Raw genomic sequence first — 16,981 nt, 5'->3', positions numbered from 1 at the left:
CCATTTTTTCCTCAGTGAATTTTGAATAATACACGTAGATAAATACCAGACACTAATTCCTGGATATAGTCTGTAAAAAGATGAGGCCTCCATCCTTCTCATTCAAGCTTTCTTAATGCCATGAGTCTCTTCTCCTTCAAGCTTTCCTGATGTCATAAGACCTTTCCATTCCTAGGAAATTTTTGCAGTGCAGTGTAGAGTTAAGACCACAGAATCTGGAGCAGGAACATCTGGTTTGAATATTTACTTTAATACTTCCTAACCACATGACCTAGAACAAGGTATTTAGCATCTTCATGTCTCAGTTTTCTCATCTGTAAGAAAAGAATTAATATAAAAAACTACATCATTATACCATAGGATTATTGTGAAGATTAAACAAATTAATTTAGGCAAAGACACTTAACGTATATATGGTAATCACTATACAAACACTGCTATTGTTACTATTAGTATTATTAGGCTTTTAATTACATACTGTATAGTGGTTTGAGGGAATAAAAGATAGTTTAATTTAATGCTCAACTTTTCAGTCTGTTTTGTCTGTGTGCTCATCCCTTATCTCCTTAACTGGGTTATAGGACCTCAGGGGCTGTTTGCACTTTGTCTTGTACGTAAGTAACTAACATGTATTTATTTTAATAATTGGTCCTCTTTTCATTTTTACTCAGGATTTATAGGACTTGGGAAATAGCAGCAATTAATTTCTGTGAAGTTTTCTTTAATGAATAATTTTGCAACATTTTGTAACTTTAGTGAAATTAACAGATGTTAATTATTATAATCTCAGACCCTAGAATGTTAAAGCATTTCTTTTCCCTGACTTGAACCTTCAGTTCTGTGTAACTCATATTTGTCTCTCAGCCCAAATAACAGATGAGATGTGGTTATTAGAGAGGGCAGTTAAATGGTATATAAAAGTATAGTAGGCCCAAGTCCATTGTGATTAAATAATCCTCATGTGTTTTTCTTTCTGAAGCAGTATGAACTATTGCTTCTGTCATTTCCATTTTTGAATGTACTTTGCAGCTTGTAATTATGAGGCTCTTATATAACTCAGTGAAAAAGTTTGGTTTTTTTTTTTTGGTTTGTTTCATTTAACAAAATCTACCTGATATACCAGAGTTATGTTTTCTATCACATTTTCCATTATCTAGTTATTTTTTAAACTGATGCTATTAACAAAACAATAGAATGAGAAAGACTAGAGATCTCTCCAAGAAAATTAGAAATACCAAGGGAACATTTCATGCAGAGATGGGCACAATAAAGGACAGAAATGGTACGGACCTAACAGAAGCAGAAGATATTAAGAGGTGGCAAGAATACACAAAAGACCTATACAAAAAAGATCTTCACGACCCAGATAATCACGATGGTGTGATCACTCATCTAGAGCCAGACATCCTGGAATGCGAAGTCAAGTGGGCCTTAGGAAGCATCACTACGAACAAAGCTAATGGAGGTGATGGAATTCCAGTGGAGCTATTTCAAATCCTAAAAGATGATGCTGTGAAAGTGCTGCACTCAAGATGCCAGCAAATTTGGAAAACTCAGCAGTGCCCACAGGACTGGAAAAGGTCAGTTTTCATTCCAATCCCAAAGAAAGGCAATGCCAAAGAATGCTCAAACTACCGCACAATTGCACTCATATCACACGCTAGCAAAGTAACGCTCAAAATTCTCCAAGCCAGACTTCAACAGTACATGAACCATGAACTTCCAGATGTTCAAGCTGGATTTAGAAAAGGCAGAGGAACCAGAGATCAAATTGCCAACATCTGTTGGATCATCCAAAAAGCAAGAGAGTTCCAGAAAAACATCTACTTCTGCTTTATTGACTATGCCAAAGCCTTTGACTGTGTGGATCACCACAAACTGTGGAAAATTCTTCAAGAGATGGGAATACCAGACCACCTGACCTGCCTCCTCAGCAATCTGGAAGCAACAGTTAGAACTGGACATGGAACAACAGACTAGTTGCAAATTGGGGAAGGAGTACATCAAGGTTGTATATTGTCACCCTGCTTATTTAACTTATATGCAGAGTACATCATGTGAAATGCCAGGCTGGATGAAGCACAAGCTGGAATCAAGATTGCTGGGAGAAATATCAATAACCTCAGATATGCAGATGACACCACCCTTAGGGCAGAAAACAAAGAAGAACTAAAGAACCTCTGGATGAAAGAGGAGAATGAAAAAGTTGGCTTAAAACTCAACATTCAGAAAACTAAGATCACGGCATCTGGTCCCATCACTTCATGGCAAACAGATGGGGAAGCAATGGAAACAGTGACAGACTTTATTTTGGGGGGCTCCAAAATCACTGCAGATGGTAACTGCAGCCATGAAATTAAAAGATGCCTGCTCTTTGGACAAAAAGCTATGACGAACCTAGGCAGCTTATTAAAAAGCAGAGACATTACGTTGCCTACCAAGGTCCGTCCAGTCAAAGCTATGGTTTTTCCAGTAGTCATGTATGGATGTGAGAGTTGGACTATAAAGAAAGCTGATCGCCGAAGAATTGATGGTTTTGAACTGTGGTGTTGGAGAAGGCTCTTCAGAGTCCTTTGGACTGCAAGGAGATACAATCAGTCCATCCTAAAGGAAATCAGTCCTGAATATTCATTGGAAGGACTACTGCTGAAGCTGAAACTCCAATACTTTGGCCACCTGATGTGAAGAACTGACTCGTTTGAAAAGACCCTGATGTTGGGAAATATTGGAGGTGGAAGGAGAAGGGGACAGCAGAGGATGAGATGGTTGGATGGCATCACCGACTCAATGGACATGAGTCTGAGTAATCGCCAGGAGTTGGTGATGGACGGGGAGGCCTGGAGTGCTGCAGTCCATGGGTTCGCAAAGAGTCGGACACGACTGAGTGACTGAACTGAACTGAGCTCAGTTGAATTACTACAGTTCCCCATAGAAGTAGCTTTTCGGTTAAGCACTGGTAGTTGATTTGATGTAGCCAAATGAACGAGTTTCTTCTTTGTACCCTCGCTTCTGTTTCTGCTCAGCACAGTGAGCTGGGAAAACTTTTAGGTGCTCCTGATTAGAAAACGTCCCTTGGTTTCTCACGTAGGGCCTTTACTGTGCATGTGAAGTTTGCTCAAAGATTTTCTAATCCTGCTGCCGACATCGGCATGGCCGGGGGCCAGGATCAGGGCACTATATGTCAGTGGCGACCCAGCATTTCTACTACTCTTCCTTGAAAAAAAGAACTATGGGATTGAGAGACATAGGTATTAATTTTAAAAAACTAAATTTTTAAAAAGTGGATTTACAATGGTATTCTATTCTAAGAACTCTAATAAATTATTTTAAATGCAGAATCATCTATTATTTTAGAATTTTCTTCACTGATTAAAGAATCCCAAAACAAGTCATATGCAGACAAGCAAAGATTCAGAAAGCAAATTAAAATGGAGCTCTTAAACATAAAAGCAGAAAGAAGTTAATTTGAAATAGCAAAAAATAGGTCAGTAACCAGCAGCAGCAGTATAAAGAACCCTCCTGCCAATGCAGAAGATGCAGGTTCGATCCCTGGGTCGGGAAGATCCCCTGGAAAAGGAACTGGCAACCCACTCCAGTATTCTTGCCTGAAGAATCCCATGGACAGAGGAGCCTGGAGGGCTACAGTCCATGGGGTCAAAGAAGAGTTTAGACTTAGCGACTAAACAACAAATCAGCAGCACACGGGTCACGTCCCTTACATGCTTTATAAATCCTGTGGTTGCCTCACTGTGTGAGAGTTATTAGGATCAGCTGCAAGATACCTGTGTGTATCCTTGGAAACCCTCAGATCTCAGTTGACAAGTACCCCCCTCGGTGAACCCTCAGGGACCACCAAATTAGCCTTGGTCTTCCTGTCTCTCGGGCTTTATCCCATCCTGGTCTGTGGTCTTCTCAGCACTTACTACTCTCTGAAATCTCATTGCTCAGCTACTGGTTTGTTTGTTCACCAGCCAAGTCTTCTTGCTCTAGAATGTAATGCATAATCATGTTGCTTCTCATTGTTGTATCTTAAGTTCCTAGAATTGTGCTAGACATTTAGTAGTACACACACAAAAAGTTGCATATTCAAACAATTCCTTACTATTAGTATATTCTTTCCCACTTAATCTTTCATTTGATGACAGCCCTGTACATTATGCCCTTTGTGACCAAGTGGCTCAGACAATAAAGAATCCGCTTACAATGCAAGAGACCTGGGTTCCATCCCTGGGTTGGGAATATCCCCTGCAGAAGGGAACGGCAACCCACTTCAGTGTTCTGGCCTGGAGAATCACATGGACAGAGGAGCCTGGGGGGCTACAGTCCATGGGATCGCAAAGAGTCAGACATGACTGAGTGACTAAGGCCACATGTTAGAGCAATTGTTAGCTACATTTTATAGGATCTAGAATGACATGCTAGGAAAAACAGCTTTTGAACCAAAGTTACGGTAAGGCAATATATTAGTATATAAATTTTGTCAGAGGTAAAAATGCTTATTGAGAAGAAGGGCTTTCATGTAGCAAAAGACAACATGACTACTGTCTGAGAGAAAGCAAGGCACTACACTCTTACTGTCTACTTTAGTAGGACAGGTGTCAGGCACTCATTATAACTTCATCAATACCTCATAGTGAATAAATATTTACATTTTTACTGTTCATGTGGTATACAGATTTAGCTATGTCCTGAAAATGCTTCATTTTTATTCAGAATTTTATAGTGCACCAAGTAACTGCTTATGGATTTGATAACATATCTGTTTTATTATTACTGAGATCACTTTGTAATCTCAATCTCAATTACAAAGTCATTAGACTTTTTTTTAAATTTTATTTTATTTTTAAACTTTACATAATTGTATTAGTTTTGCCAAATATCAAAATGAATCCGCCACAGGTATACATGTGTTCCCCATCCTGAACCCTCCTCCCTCCTCCCGCCCCATACCATCCCTCTGGGTCATTCCAGTGCACTAGACTTCTTAACTAAAACTGATTCTACCCTTTAGAAGTACTGGCAGAAGGACTGAATGAACTTAAGTTAATGTGGTAAAGGACAGTTGAAATTCATTAAAGTGATCAGCAAAGTTAATATTTAATAAAATAATGCTAATTTTCTAGCCTGCCAGACTCCTCTGTGCTCTCCAGGCAACAACACTGGAGTGGGTTGCTATTCTCTTCTCTAGGGAATCTTCCAACCCAGGGATCAAACCTGGATCTCCTGCATTGTAGGCAGATTCTTTACCATCTGAACCAACAGGGAAGCCCAATACTAGTTTTCTAAGGAACTATATTATAATAAAAAATGATAGTGATTCTCATTAACATGATTTTATACCACTTTATACATCAACAAAGTATATACTTAAGGGTTTGTTTTGCTCTTGAGTAGAGGAAAACTTAGTAAATGACTGAAAATCTTTTCTGTATCACAGTATATTTCAGGTAAGTTGGCTTTAAGAAAATTCTTGATGGATTTTTAGAAAATAGTTTTCAAATAAAATTTGGTGTCTTCATTTTTGTAAGACGCTGTGGGGAGGGAGACTTTACTTTTAAATAAGCAACTGCTAAAACCTAACTTGCTTCCAATGAACATCACCTAGAATTAATAGGTAGTAATCCTAAATGTTCAAAGAGAAGACACTGACCACATTATAAACTCTTTAAAATTCTCTGCATTACAGGAACATTTATTTTGCTTGTTAAGTGTTGAAATTTGTGAAAGAGTACCATTGTATTTATGGTTCTATTATTACCATATTTCCACATTATCACTTATAATGTTAAAAACTGTTTCTCTAACTCTCTTCATATACTTAACATTGTGGCTCAATAGGAATCCTAAGTTTTTATCTAACTGAGTAGTCCTGTGCTTGATTGTCTATTTGCGAATTTTTGGCCGGTTCCTCATACTTATTTTATTTTTCAGGCAATAATTAACAGCACCATCACTCCAAACATGACATTTACTAAAACATCTCAGAAGTTTGGCCAGTGGGCCGATAGCAGGGCAAACACTGTTTATGGACTGGGGTTCTCCTCTGAGCATCATCTTTCGAAAGTAAGTTAAATCATAAGATCCAAGTGGAAATCTACATCTTCTGGTCAGACATCTTATAAATGTAATGGAAAATGGAGAGTATAAAATGTAGGAGAAATTTCTTTGGTATTCTCAGAATGACTGTCGTGACTTTAGAGCAAGAAGTGAGAGATTAGATTCCACTGTTAACTGGAAACATTGTTGTATACATTAAATGCAGTCACCATTGATTGCATGTGTTGTATTGACATTTGTGTGGTTAACTAGGTATGATAGGAAATAAAAGGTGGGAATTATCAGTTTAATATGGACTTTGCTTGGTGGGCAGCACCTTTGATTGATGTTCTGCAATATAGGTAAACACCAAACTCTTCTGAATTGTGGAAACTCAAGCTGATAGTGGTATTTCAGCTTTTTGACATATAAATTCTGTTTTATGCTTTGTTTGGGTGAGAATAACTCTGAGCTCTCTGATACAACAGAGAGTAAGATCTAAGAGACCCTGAGGAGTTCTTGGAACCAACCAAGTAAATTGCTATGGCTAGAATGGCTGAAAAAATACAGAGCATCACCTGGGCAAAATATTGGGGAAAAAACAGTTGTCCTGCATAGAAGCAAAAAGCCATGAAGTGTTCATACCAGCAGCATCTTGAGTTCTTGTGGCTCTCACAAAGAAAGAGCTTATAAGAAGAAGGAAACAATGGCAGGATAGCAAGATGATCAAGGGGATGATTGCTCACCTTTATACTTCACATTTAGTGCTCACCAGACCCAGAGGGTTATGTTTACAACTTCTCTGTTTGAAGTATGCAGTTAAAAGAATAACCCTACGTCTGAACCATATTTTATGTATGCTTTGGTACACGTCAGATCCGATGACCTGGGAACTGAAGTTGCTCAAGTGCAGGGTAAGCAGGCTTTGTTGGATGCACACTGTTAATACTTAACTTAAACCCCAACTGTTCATTATAGAAATCATTTAGATTCTTAAAAATCAGTTCTTTTTAAAAAATCTTACACTTTTGTGAATATTTATTGACTTGGTTATAATTAGATAGTTCAGTAGTTAAAATAATCTTTCTTTCCTTTGGTTTTAGTTGTAAAACTTCCTGAACGTTGTTTTCACGTGCTTTTGTTATCTTTTCTTTAATATAAATTAGAGTTGTAAGCTCAGTTTTACAACGGTTTTAACTTTCATCTTGATGACTATAAGTCATTCTCTATAAGATAATTAAGACAAACAAGTGTTGCCTAATTACGTTTCTCTTACACCCACCATATTCTCCAAATACATTTCTTGAACTGTGGTAAAAGTATGAGTTTTAGCCTCAAAGTATTTCAACAAAGCAGGGACATAGGCATCCAGTTAAGCGTTGCCCCTCCATAAACAATCCCCTCAGGAAATTACACATTTATTCTAATATTTTTGCCATTACTCAGAACCTTTTTGGAACTTTTCTTTTGAAATTGTCTATTAAACCCTATAGCAAAAACATTAAAACTATGATTATATTACACTTGCTGAATTTCCTGACAACAAAGGAACTAGGTTGTGGATTAATTTCTCAAACTTGCGTGAAATGATTTTTGAACCTGAGTAATTTTTTACTTTATTAAGTTGGTTCTTTTTTATAACTACATCTTTCAAGTTATGGGCAAAAGCTAATGTGATAAGGAAATAGTTTATTAAAATCTGTCAATCATATTGTTTCCTCTTATCTGATATTTTTTCTGAGAATGGCGTTTATAGTTAAAGAATTTGTTTTTCCTCTTTAAAGTTAGTGTATATTTCTGACCACACTGACTGGTAGTGAGTCCTAGTACTGTATCGTGAAGGTGGATTGACTATTAGGAAACGACCCATTAGCTCCTGGAGTCAACCCTAGTGTTTATTCACCAGACTTGGCTCCAGGAGCTTGTGATCAATCTCTTCAGAATGTTTTGGCCCCAAAATAACAAAACCATGACTTATTTTCCAAGCTACCTTGAAGATTAAGGTTGGTGCTTTGTAGGGGCCCCAGAGGAGTATATAATCTTTTACATAAATGAAGCAAGCATGGAAATATTCTGGCTTGTTTTTATCACTAAAAACCATCCATGAAACAAAGCATTATAAGAGATCAGAGAAGTCTCTGCAGGCAATTGTAGACAAGGTGCTCTCAAAATGCAGAGAGCAGGAGCGCTGAAAAGAAATGTGTGGTCTCCTAAGGTTGACGGATGAGGAAAATTTCAACTATGCTTGGATTGTCAGAGTGCTTTCCAAGTGGTATTTTGTTATCATGGAAACCTAAGTCTATAAAAATTAACAGCAGCTTGGGTCTTTGTGAAGTTGAGGAGAGTTTTAAACATTAACTACCTTGGAATGCCAAATTAGTATAAGAAAAACTTTATGTACTAGTTCAAATTACATAAAGACTAATAATGGTTTTTCTTTTATTTCATTTCCAACAATGTGAATGTGACCTTTTTAGCTCTATATTCAGATTTTTTTTAACAGTAATATGATAGTCTCTTCAATTAGATAAGTATAATAATGCAGATTCAGTTTCCTGATCTACAAGTTATAGATGGGGGGTAACAAGTTTAAGGTAAGAAGGAAAGTTATTATAACAGCTTTAATTTTGACCTTCTTCCGTTTCTCTGCAGTAGGTCAGAATATCATGAGCCTTTCCTTCCAAAGCTTTCCTTCCCCAAGATACAAGTGAAATTGGGGCTGGTTTATCAGGTTTGAGAGGGACCTGTAATTTCATGTTTTTATTGCCAACTCTAATAGATGTTTAAAGTTGCACAAAGGTTTTCAGTTTTTTGAAAAATCTGGTTATTTTGTAGCCTTAGCTTATTCTCTCTGAGAACAATGGGACAGTAATTTCCACTTCCAGTACATAAAGAGATACTGTTTGTAGCCCTGACCTTTATTTCCTAGATTACCTTGAGTTCCTAAGAGTTAGCATTTCACAAAAGTAATTTTTTAAATTGTTACCAATCTTAAAGAGCTTCGTGGGGACCTGCTTTTCCTTTCTGCTTCTGTTTAGGAATAGTTGGTAATGAAAATCTACTAATGTCAATCAGTGACACTAATAAATGTTGCTGTTTGTATTGCTGAAAATAAAATGCCTCAGGTAATACAAGAGTTAATATCCTAGTAAAAGTTAAAGGCCTACTCCAGATACAGAGATGTTTAGGAGTGGACACTTAGGTGATTTAAATTTCTCTGTGATAAACAGTGTGCCCATCTTTACTGATTTCACTCCCAACCTCCACCCCCGTCCCCTACCTTGGTCTTAGTAAAGAATATCTGTACAACCAAGGAGGGACGTAGCAAAGCTAGCTGACGCCAAATTCTAACTTAGTTGTGTCATGATGTTTTTGAATGAGATTTGTCAGAGTACTTTATGGTATGCTAATGTTTGATTTTAGGTTTATTTTCCTGTCATTTTCATATTACGCCTGTAATTGATTTGAGAGCTAAGTTGCTTGTATACAAGTCAATTATTCAGTAGAATGGAAGAAAATTAGGGTAAAAGTGGGCATTAAGACCTATTTTTATTTGGTTAATGTATGTAGTCTTTCTGCATTCAGTTTGCAGAAAAGTTTCAGGAATTTAAAGAAGCTGCTCGACTAGCAAAGGAGAAATCACAAGAAAAGATGGAACTTACCAGTACACCTTCACAGGTGGGTATATAGTTTCTATTCCTTGTTCATTTTAGATGATATGCTTTATGCCAGAGATAAATTTAGAAAAATAATGGCAAAGTTAAGGTGATTTTCAAAGTGGACATAGAAATGCACTCTTCAGTTAGTCTGTACTAGTGGAGAAAGTGAAAATGAAGTGACCTGCTCCAGTGTTCTTGCCTGGAGAATCCCAGGGATGGTGGAGCCTGATGGGCTGCCATCTATGGGGTCGCACAGAGTCAGACACGACTGAAGTGAGTTAGCAGCAGCAGCAGTGGAGACAGGATTTTTTTCCCCTTATATATCAATGTGTATAAGAATCTCATGGCGGGGAAATCTGTTTAGTAATTAAAAGTCAGTTTTCTAATATGCATACAACTTGAAAACAGTTGTACACAAAGAGCATAGATTGCCCTGTTGTCTGTCTTCTGTCTTCCGTGATGATCAGTAGAGTGTGGCTGCAAGAGGAGACGTGGGAGAGGGTAGAGGAGACGTGGGAGAGGCTTGGGGATACAAAAGTTTATTGTACTCACAGGTCCTAGAAATGTTGCAGGAAGGGTAACCCCTTCTAGGGCCCCAAAAGTGGGCTCTTCTCTGACACTCAGCAATGAATTGTCCGAGGAGACACGTGTGCTGACAAAGCAAGAGACTTTAGACTTTATTGGGAAGGGGCACAGCAGGCAAAGGGACCCCAGGAGGACTGCTCTGTCACGTGACTCACAGTCTCGGGTTTTCTGGTGATGAGGCTAGTTTCTGGCTGTCTCTGGCCAATCATTCTGACTCAGGGTCCTTCCTGGTGGTCCATGCATTGCTCAAGCAAGATGGATGCAGCGAGAAGGATCCTGGGAGGTGGTGGGACAGGTGACATCTCCTTTTGGCCTTCCCTAAATTCTTCCAGTTGGTGATGGCTTGTTAGTTCCATGTTCCTTACCAGGACCTCCTGTCATAAAATAATTCATGCAAATGTTACTATGGTGCCTGGCCAGGCTGGTTATTTTCACTGTGTTTCCCCTAACAGGAGGCATGGCACACCTCTAGGAGGCAGCAGGGACGCCTCAGGTTGGGCAGCGGGCAGAAAGCAGGAGTGCAGGAGAACACGAACCAAGGCTAGAGCTTGTATTGGGGTTTCTCTTGGGAATGCCAGGCAGTGTGAACAACGAGGATTGACCAGTCTGCATGATTTCAACTGGCTCTAAACCATAAGGGCGGTTCCCAGTTGCCTAACACCCGGCCCTTGGAATGTTGTCTCCCCAAATTCAGGGGCCTGATAAAAGAGTATTTCCTGGACTGGTTAATTTACATGTAAAAGGCATGCTCCCATCGTAGCCCCCTGCTATCTCTAAGAACTGGCTAACTAGAAAGGTTTTTAAGATGTCATCACAGTATACAGAAAATTAAAATATATAAACAATATAGTTTGTTCTACCTGATTTTAAGATGTGTTTAAATCTGACAGTTGGAACACTTACATCTCAGCACTGAGACCCAAAGGTCGTAGGTTTTTATAAAGTTATCACTTTTTCCTTTAACAGGTTAGTTAATACCTGCTACTTGTTCATTGTATTCTTCAGCTGGAAATTAATTACATCTCCAAATAAAATTCATTAAATAGCTACATTTCAGTACTTTTACAAAGGTTTTAATGTAATAATATGACTCAGAGAAGGCCAGTAACTTTTAGCTTTTTAATAATAGACTTTTCTAAAATTTTTATTTCAGTTGAAATGTTATGGGTAAGGTTCAGCTTTATACTGGGTTCTTCTCTAGGGTAATTGTTTTTGAAGTGTTCTTAAGAGATTTTATAACAGGAAGGATTGGATGTTACAAATGTTTCTGTGGAATATGTCAGTAAGTAGCTGTTTTACATAAAACTTTTTTAAGGAAGTAGATAGTGATTGCCTTGGAATGTTGTGACTAGCCAAATGATTGGAACATTGTAGAAAATATTTTGCTCTTCCTTCCTCCCCACCCCTGACACCCAACTCTAATTGGTAAACCCTACTGGTATAAAGAGTTTTGAGTGTTTTCAGAGGAAAGGAGAGCTCTGTTAAGTACGCTTAAAGTAGACATTTCCTCACAGGCTAAAGGGGAACTCTGGATTGAAGCCAAAGCTCCATTATTCTTCCTCTGTATTTGCAGAGACCTGGAATAACATAAATGATCATTTTGAAACTTCTCTTGAATCTCCCTAAGTGCTCTGATAGTGTAGTGATGCTTTTAAACATAAAAGCCTGTTTAAAATTTAGTGCCAGCACACATTGGGAGCTCTAGTTCCTCAAGTGAATGATTCTAGTGCCACCACAGGATGCTTCAGCACATTCAATAGAAGAATACTCCAAAGACTCTAATAAAATTGTAATAGATTACACTTTGCCATTGTACTTAGTTCCTCTTCTCTAATCCTAACTTGTTTTTAATTAGTCGGGCAATGTTACAAGTTGCTGCTAAGGTCCCTGCTTGTCTTTGGTGGAAGGAATGTCTTTAAGCTTTTACTTTCATCAGAGGAATCGAAGATGTTTATATTTGGAAAGTGCTGTGAAATACAATGAGTAAAGAAATGTCTTAAGTACACTAGCATTTGAGAACCAAAATATTCTGACCTTCATTTATCTTTTAAAAATATTTGAAGTCTGATTGTTAATTTACAGAAGCTAGAGAAATAGGGGAAAAAAGTATTTTCATTTCTCTTTCTTCTCCTTTCTTTTTTTGTATGACAGTCCCTTACAGAGGTCATTAATATTTCTGTTTTACTTTGAATCATGTAATCTCTGGCCACCCTGATTCTATTCATTTTGAGCTTGATTTTCACTGGTTTAATCCAATCTATTAAAATAACACTCTGCCTGGAGAATAGAATATTACTCAGGAATTCAGCAAAGGGAATCAAGAGATTAAATGTGATAATTGAAAATAGTAGATAGTCACAGCTTTTGCTTTTATTCAAGGCTGTATTGCAGACAAGATAGGCATATGTATTTTCAGGTCAAATTTAGACATACATTCTTTTTCTGCCACTGTGATCTTGAAAAATTTGCTTAATCCAAGTCTGTTTATACATCTGCAACATGAATGTTACATTACTTACCTTACAGGATTGTTGGGTGGAATAAATATGATAATGATAATGCCATGTTGACAATGTCGTTCAATAATGGCGATAATGTAGACTCTAGAGCTCGGCTTTGATCTGGACTCTAACCCTTATTAGTTTTCTGAGCTTAGGCACATTAGTATTTTCTTTAATTCATAAAATGGGAATAAGTAATTTCCTTACAAAGTTGTTGTGAGAATTAAGTAAGGATTACAAAGTGCTTAATGTATAGTAAGGGCTTAATGTTAACAGTTGAGTTGTAATGTGACTATAATGGTGAAGATGATGATATAAAGCCTTGACAGTGTTATTTAGAAAAATACAGATGCCTTAATTAAATAAAGCCTACATCAAAAGCCCTTGGAAGACTTGTTAAAATACAAATTGTTGAGGCCCAACCATTTCTAAATTTAGAAGGGCTGAGATAGGGCCTTAGAATGTGCATTTCTAACAGGTTTCCAAGAGATGCTGAAGACTGTTGATCTGGAGAATCACACTTTGAGCAACACTGCTGTAGATAAATCCTTCCATCTCCCTAAAGGCTTGTGATGAAAGGCGCCTGGCATTTAGAGCAGAGTTAGCCAATTCCCTCTTGGACTCTTGAGCTAAGATTGTACACGTTGTATAAATATGAGGTTGTGTCATAATCTTCGTGTTGTCTTCATCCAGGTAACATCTCTAGGAATACATGGACTCATGTGTTAGTTGTCAGGTTCTCTCACATCTCTCTTTAAATAATAGACATTAATTTAAAACTTTTTCTCTGTTGGAGATCTTATGTCCTCATGTTTCCATGGGACTCTTTTAAAACAGTCAATGATATATAATCAAGAGTGATGATTGACTTTAAACCTGAAATTTCTTACACAGTTCACAGTTGCAAAATACTGTATTTCAGTTAACTTAATAGAGAAAGGGGCTATATGATCAAATAATATCCAAATGTTTCTTCATTGGAGTTGAAAAAAATTAACTTTTAGCTGTCAGTTGACTAAGACTTTTAAACTGAGAAAAATCTATTTAATTCCATCACTTGTTTGCAGCCAAGCAAAAGTCATGGGCTTTTTATTTTTTTCCATTTAATATGTCAGGTTGTGTAGCATTGAACATATTGTAGTAGCTATCTTGATTTAGATTTAGTATGTCTTAACTTTTTCCTCAAGATTTTTTAGAATTCACTGTATAGAAAAAATAGATTCTATGTGTGTGAGTGTGTGTATTCAGAGAAGATCAATTTGTTTTTTTTTTTTTTTGGTAAATGTCATAATTTTAAAAATTCTCATTTTAGCAATAAATTGCATTTGCCCAAATGGCACTGGTTTCTTGTGAGTGATTATTAGAACCTCTGTGACTAGCTATTTGATCCTATGACAGTCAGTTGATCTCTTTGGGCAGTGGTTCTTGAATCTATAAGGTCAGAGATTTGAATTAAGGACATTTCAAATGCAATAAATCTTGAGTGTTTTAGATTTTCTTGGTATAAATGGATTTTTTGAAAGGTGGTCTGCATTTAGACCTGTTACTGTCCTAAACTATATTAGTTACATATCTAGCCCAAAAATATACCTTTAGAATTAGTGAATGCCTATATATTAACTATGATACCTTCTTAGTCATAGTATCATTTGACAAGTTTCATATTTACTGAACCAAATACTACAAGAACAATGTTTACAACCTTAGGAAAGATTTGCTAGAGCTCTCTTCATATAGTTATTTGCTCTCCACAGTAAGAACAGCGAAGACATATGTCTTTAATCCTGATTAGGAATCTTTCTTAGAGTTGTGTTTAACTCTTTGTGACCCCATGGACTGTAGCCCACCAGGCTCCTCTGTCCATGGGAAGAATACTGGAGTGGGTTGCCATTTCCTCCTCCAGGGGATCTTCCCAACCCAGGGATCGATCCCAGGTCTCCTGCGTCTTCTACATTGGCAGATGGATTCTTAATCACTGAGCCAGGGAAGCCCAAAATTAAGAACAGTGCAGATATGTGTCTTTAATCCTGATTGTGAATCTTTCTTACATAAATCATATCAAATTTGATTGTCTACAATTTCCCAAGATTTGTTTTTCTTCAAGTAGAGCTAAGCCTTGACACCCCGCCCTCCTGCTGTGGCACATACACCTGAGAGAAGGCTGGTGGCAGCGCCCTTCAGGCCTGGCCTGCAGTGGGAGCCAACATCATTTCTTTCCCATGTGATTCAAGATATTTCTGGGGCTTTTTGCTTTTTTCAGGGGAGGGCTTTCTTGCCACTTCATAAATGAGGAAAGAGAATTCTTAAGCACTTTCTGAATCTTTTACATCCTTGCTCAGGTTTCTTTTTTTATAATATGGTCATATCTTCTAGTTTTGGCTTCCTTGGTACTCTCATATTTTAAAATGCAAAGTTTTTATTTTTTGTCACTGTGATCAAAGAATATATCATTTGATATATTTTTCCTTAAACATTTACTATAGACGTGCTAGCTATATTAGCTTAGGAATCCCTTTCTAAAAAGAAATTACCCTACTTTTTCAAAGTTTGTAGTCTAGCAGATATACTTCATGCTTTTTAAATGATTTATTTTTTAATTGAAGGATAATTGCTTTATAGAACTTTATTGGTTTCTGCCAAATATACTTCATGCTTTTAATTTTGATATTTGATTTAAAGATATAAAATGTAGGTTTTATGAAAGTTAAAGTTTTTAAGGAATAACCACAGTTGAATAGGAAACTGCACAGAATTTAATCTAAAAACAACTAGATATTTGGAATATGTTAAATAAAACAAGGGTCACAGTGCTATTTTTAGCATATGTAAAATTTCTGGAAGGTTTCACACAATTCTTCAGGCTGCCCCTGTGGTAGTTGGAGCAGTTGGGGGGCAATGGAGTTTCGTGGCCCTCATGTACTGTTGGAGCTATTTCTTGTTCTCCTGAGCAAATGTTGATTTTTTTTTTACAAACATCCTTAAAAATAAAACACGCCCAGGGCTTTTGTTTTCGTTTTAGATATAGCATCTAGAGTAACTTAAATATGCCTTTTGTTAAATATAGCGAATATTTGAGCCTCTGGAAGAAAAGCAACCTGAGTCCCGTTCTTCCTTTTCTCCTCCTTAGCTTGTCTCTGAGAACAGTCTGCTTCAGTGGCATCAACAGTACTATCCTCCCCAACACCCATGCCTCATCAACTTTCTTACTTCATTCCAGAAGGTCGTAAGAGCCAGAAATCAGACAACCTCCTCTCTCTCTTTTAACCCTAACCTCCTTTTCGCTCTCACACTCTTCTCAACCAGCTCCAGCAGGTCCTCGTTGCTAATATTAGTTGTGCTCTTGCATGTTAACAAGGCGATTTGTTTCTGTTGTCATTTTCACTGAATCAGTTTTTGGCCAACCTAGCATTTAGTTGACTGGACAGTCAACCTGGATTATTTTAGTTTGGCCTTTCTTGGAGAAAAAAATTTCCTGATTTATTGAAACCAGATATGAATACCTCATGGTTTTACTGGCTGCTTAAAACTTTTCCAGGCTAATTGATATGGCCTGTGATTGATCAAGAGATAGTCATTTTGGTTACTCTTCTCTCAGTAGGATTTGACTTTGTTGTAGAACAATTTCATGTTGTCACAATATTGGAAACTATTTGTGCATCAACTTATCGGTTAATAGAAACAATAGATTCAGAAGAAAGATTTTACAGGAATAAAATTAAATGTCAAACTAGAGGTTCCATTAATAATTGAAAAATAGGTGAGGATGTGGAATCAAGAAGGAAGGCTTTTGATCTTTTGATAGTTTGTATAATTTATAGCATTATGGTACCATTAGTTAAAATATTTAAATGTGAAATAAAACACATAAAGCAGTATAAAACCAGAAGCCCCAGAAAAGAAAGTTGATCTCACCACATTAATATTTTCCATATTTCTTTCTAGTGCTTCTCCATGAGTAATAATTGTTACATAAAGTATATAAATTATCATAATCTAGATATCTCCTTATATCATCCTCTTTTTCGAGTTATAAGCAATTTCCTATATTACACATATTCATCTTGTTTCTGTTTGAGGAGATCTTACATTCTTTCAGGTTGACAAATTATGACCATCCCCAGCCACTCCCCTGTTGAACACTAATGTTTTCATTTTCTTGCCTAACTTAGCCTAATATTTCAGTTTTGAAGTTTTATTGGT

At 37.1% G+C, this 16,981-nt stretch overlaps 1 protein-coding gene across 2 annotated transcripts in view; it reads left to right on the top strand.

Moving 5' to 3' along the window:
- HOMER1 (homer scaffold protein 1) overlaps positions 1–16,981 on the top strand; it is a 140,635-nt gene that overhangs the window by 49,571 nt on the left and 74,083 nt on the right. For both annotated transcript variants that reach the window (XM_061430042.1, XM_061430041.1), the window contains exons 3-4: positions 5,932–6,063; positions 9,622–9,714. In XM_061430042.1, coding sequence (XP_061286026.1) covers positions 5,932–6,063; positions 9,622–9,714 — 225 coding nt within the window. The remainder of the gene's footprint in view (positions 1–5,931; positions 6,064–9,621; positions 9,715–16,981) is intronic.

This window comes from Bos javanicus, chromosome 10 (genome assembly GCF_032452875.1).
Source record: "Bos javanicus breed banteng chromosome 10, ARS-OSU_banteng_1.0, whole genome shotgun sequence".
Lineage (NCBI taxonomy): Eukaryota > Metazoa > Chordata > Mammalia > Artiodactyla > Bovidae > Bos > Bos javanicus.
Note: the sequence above shows the minus strand (reverse complement) of the source record. Positions and strands in the feature narration are given on the sequence as shown.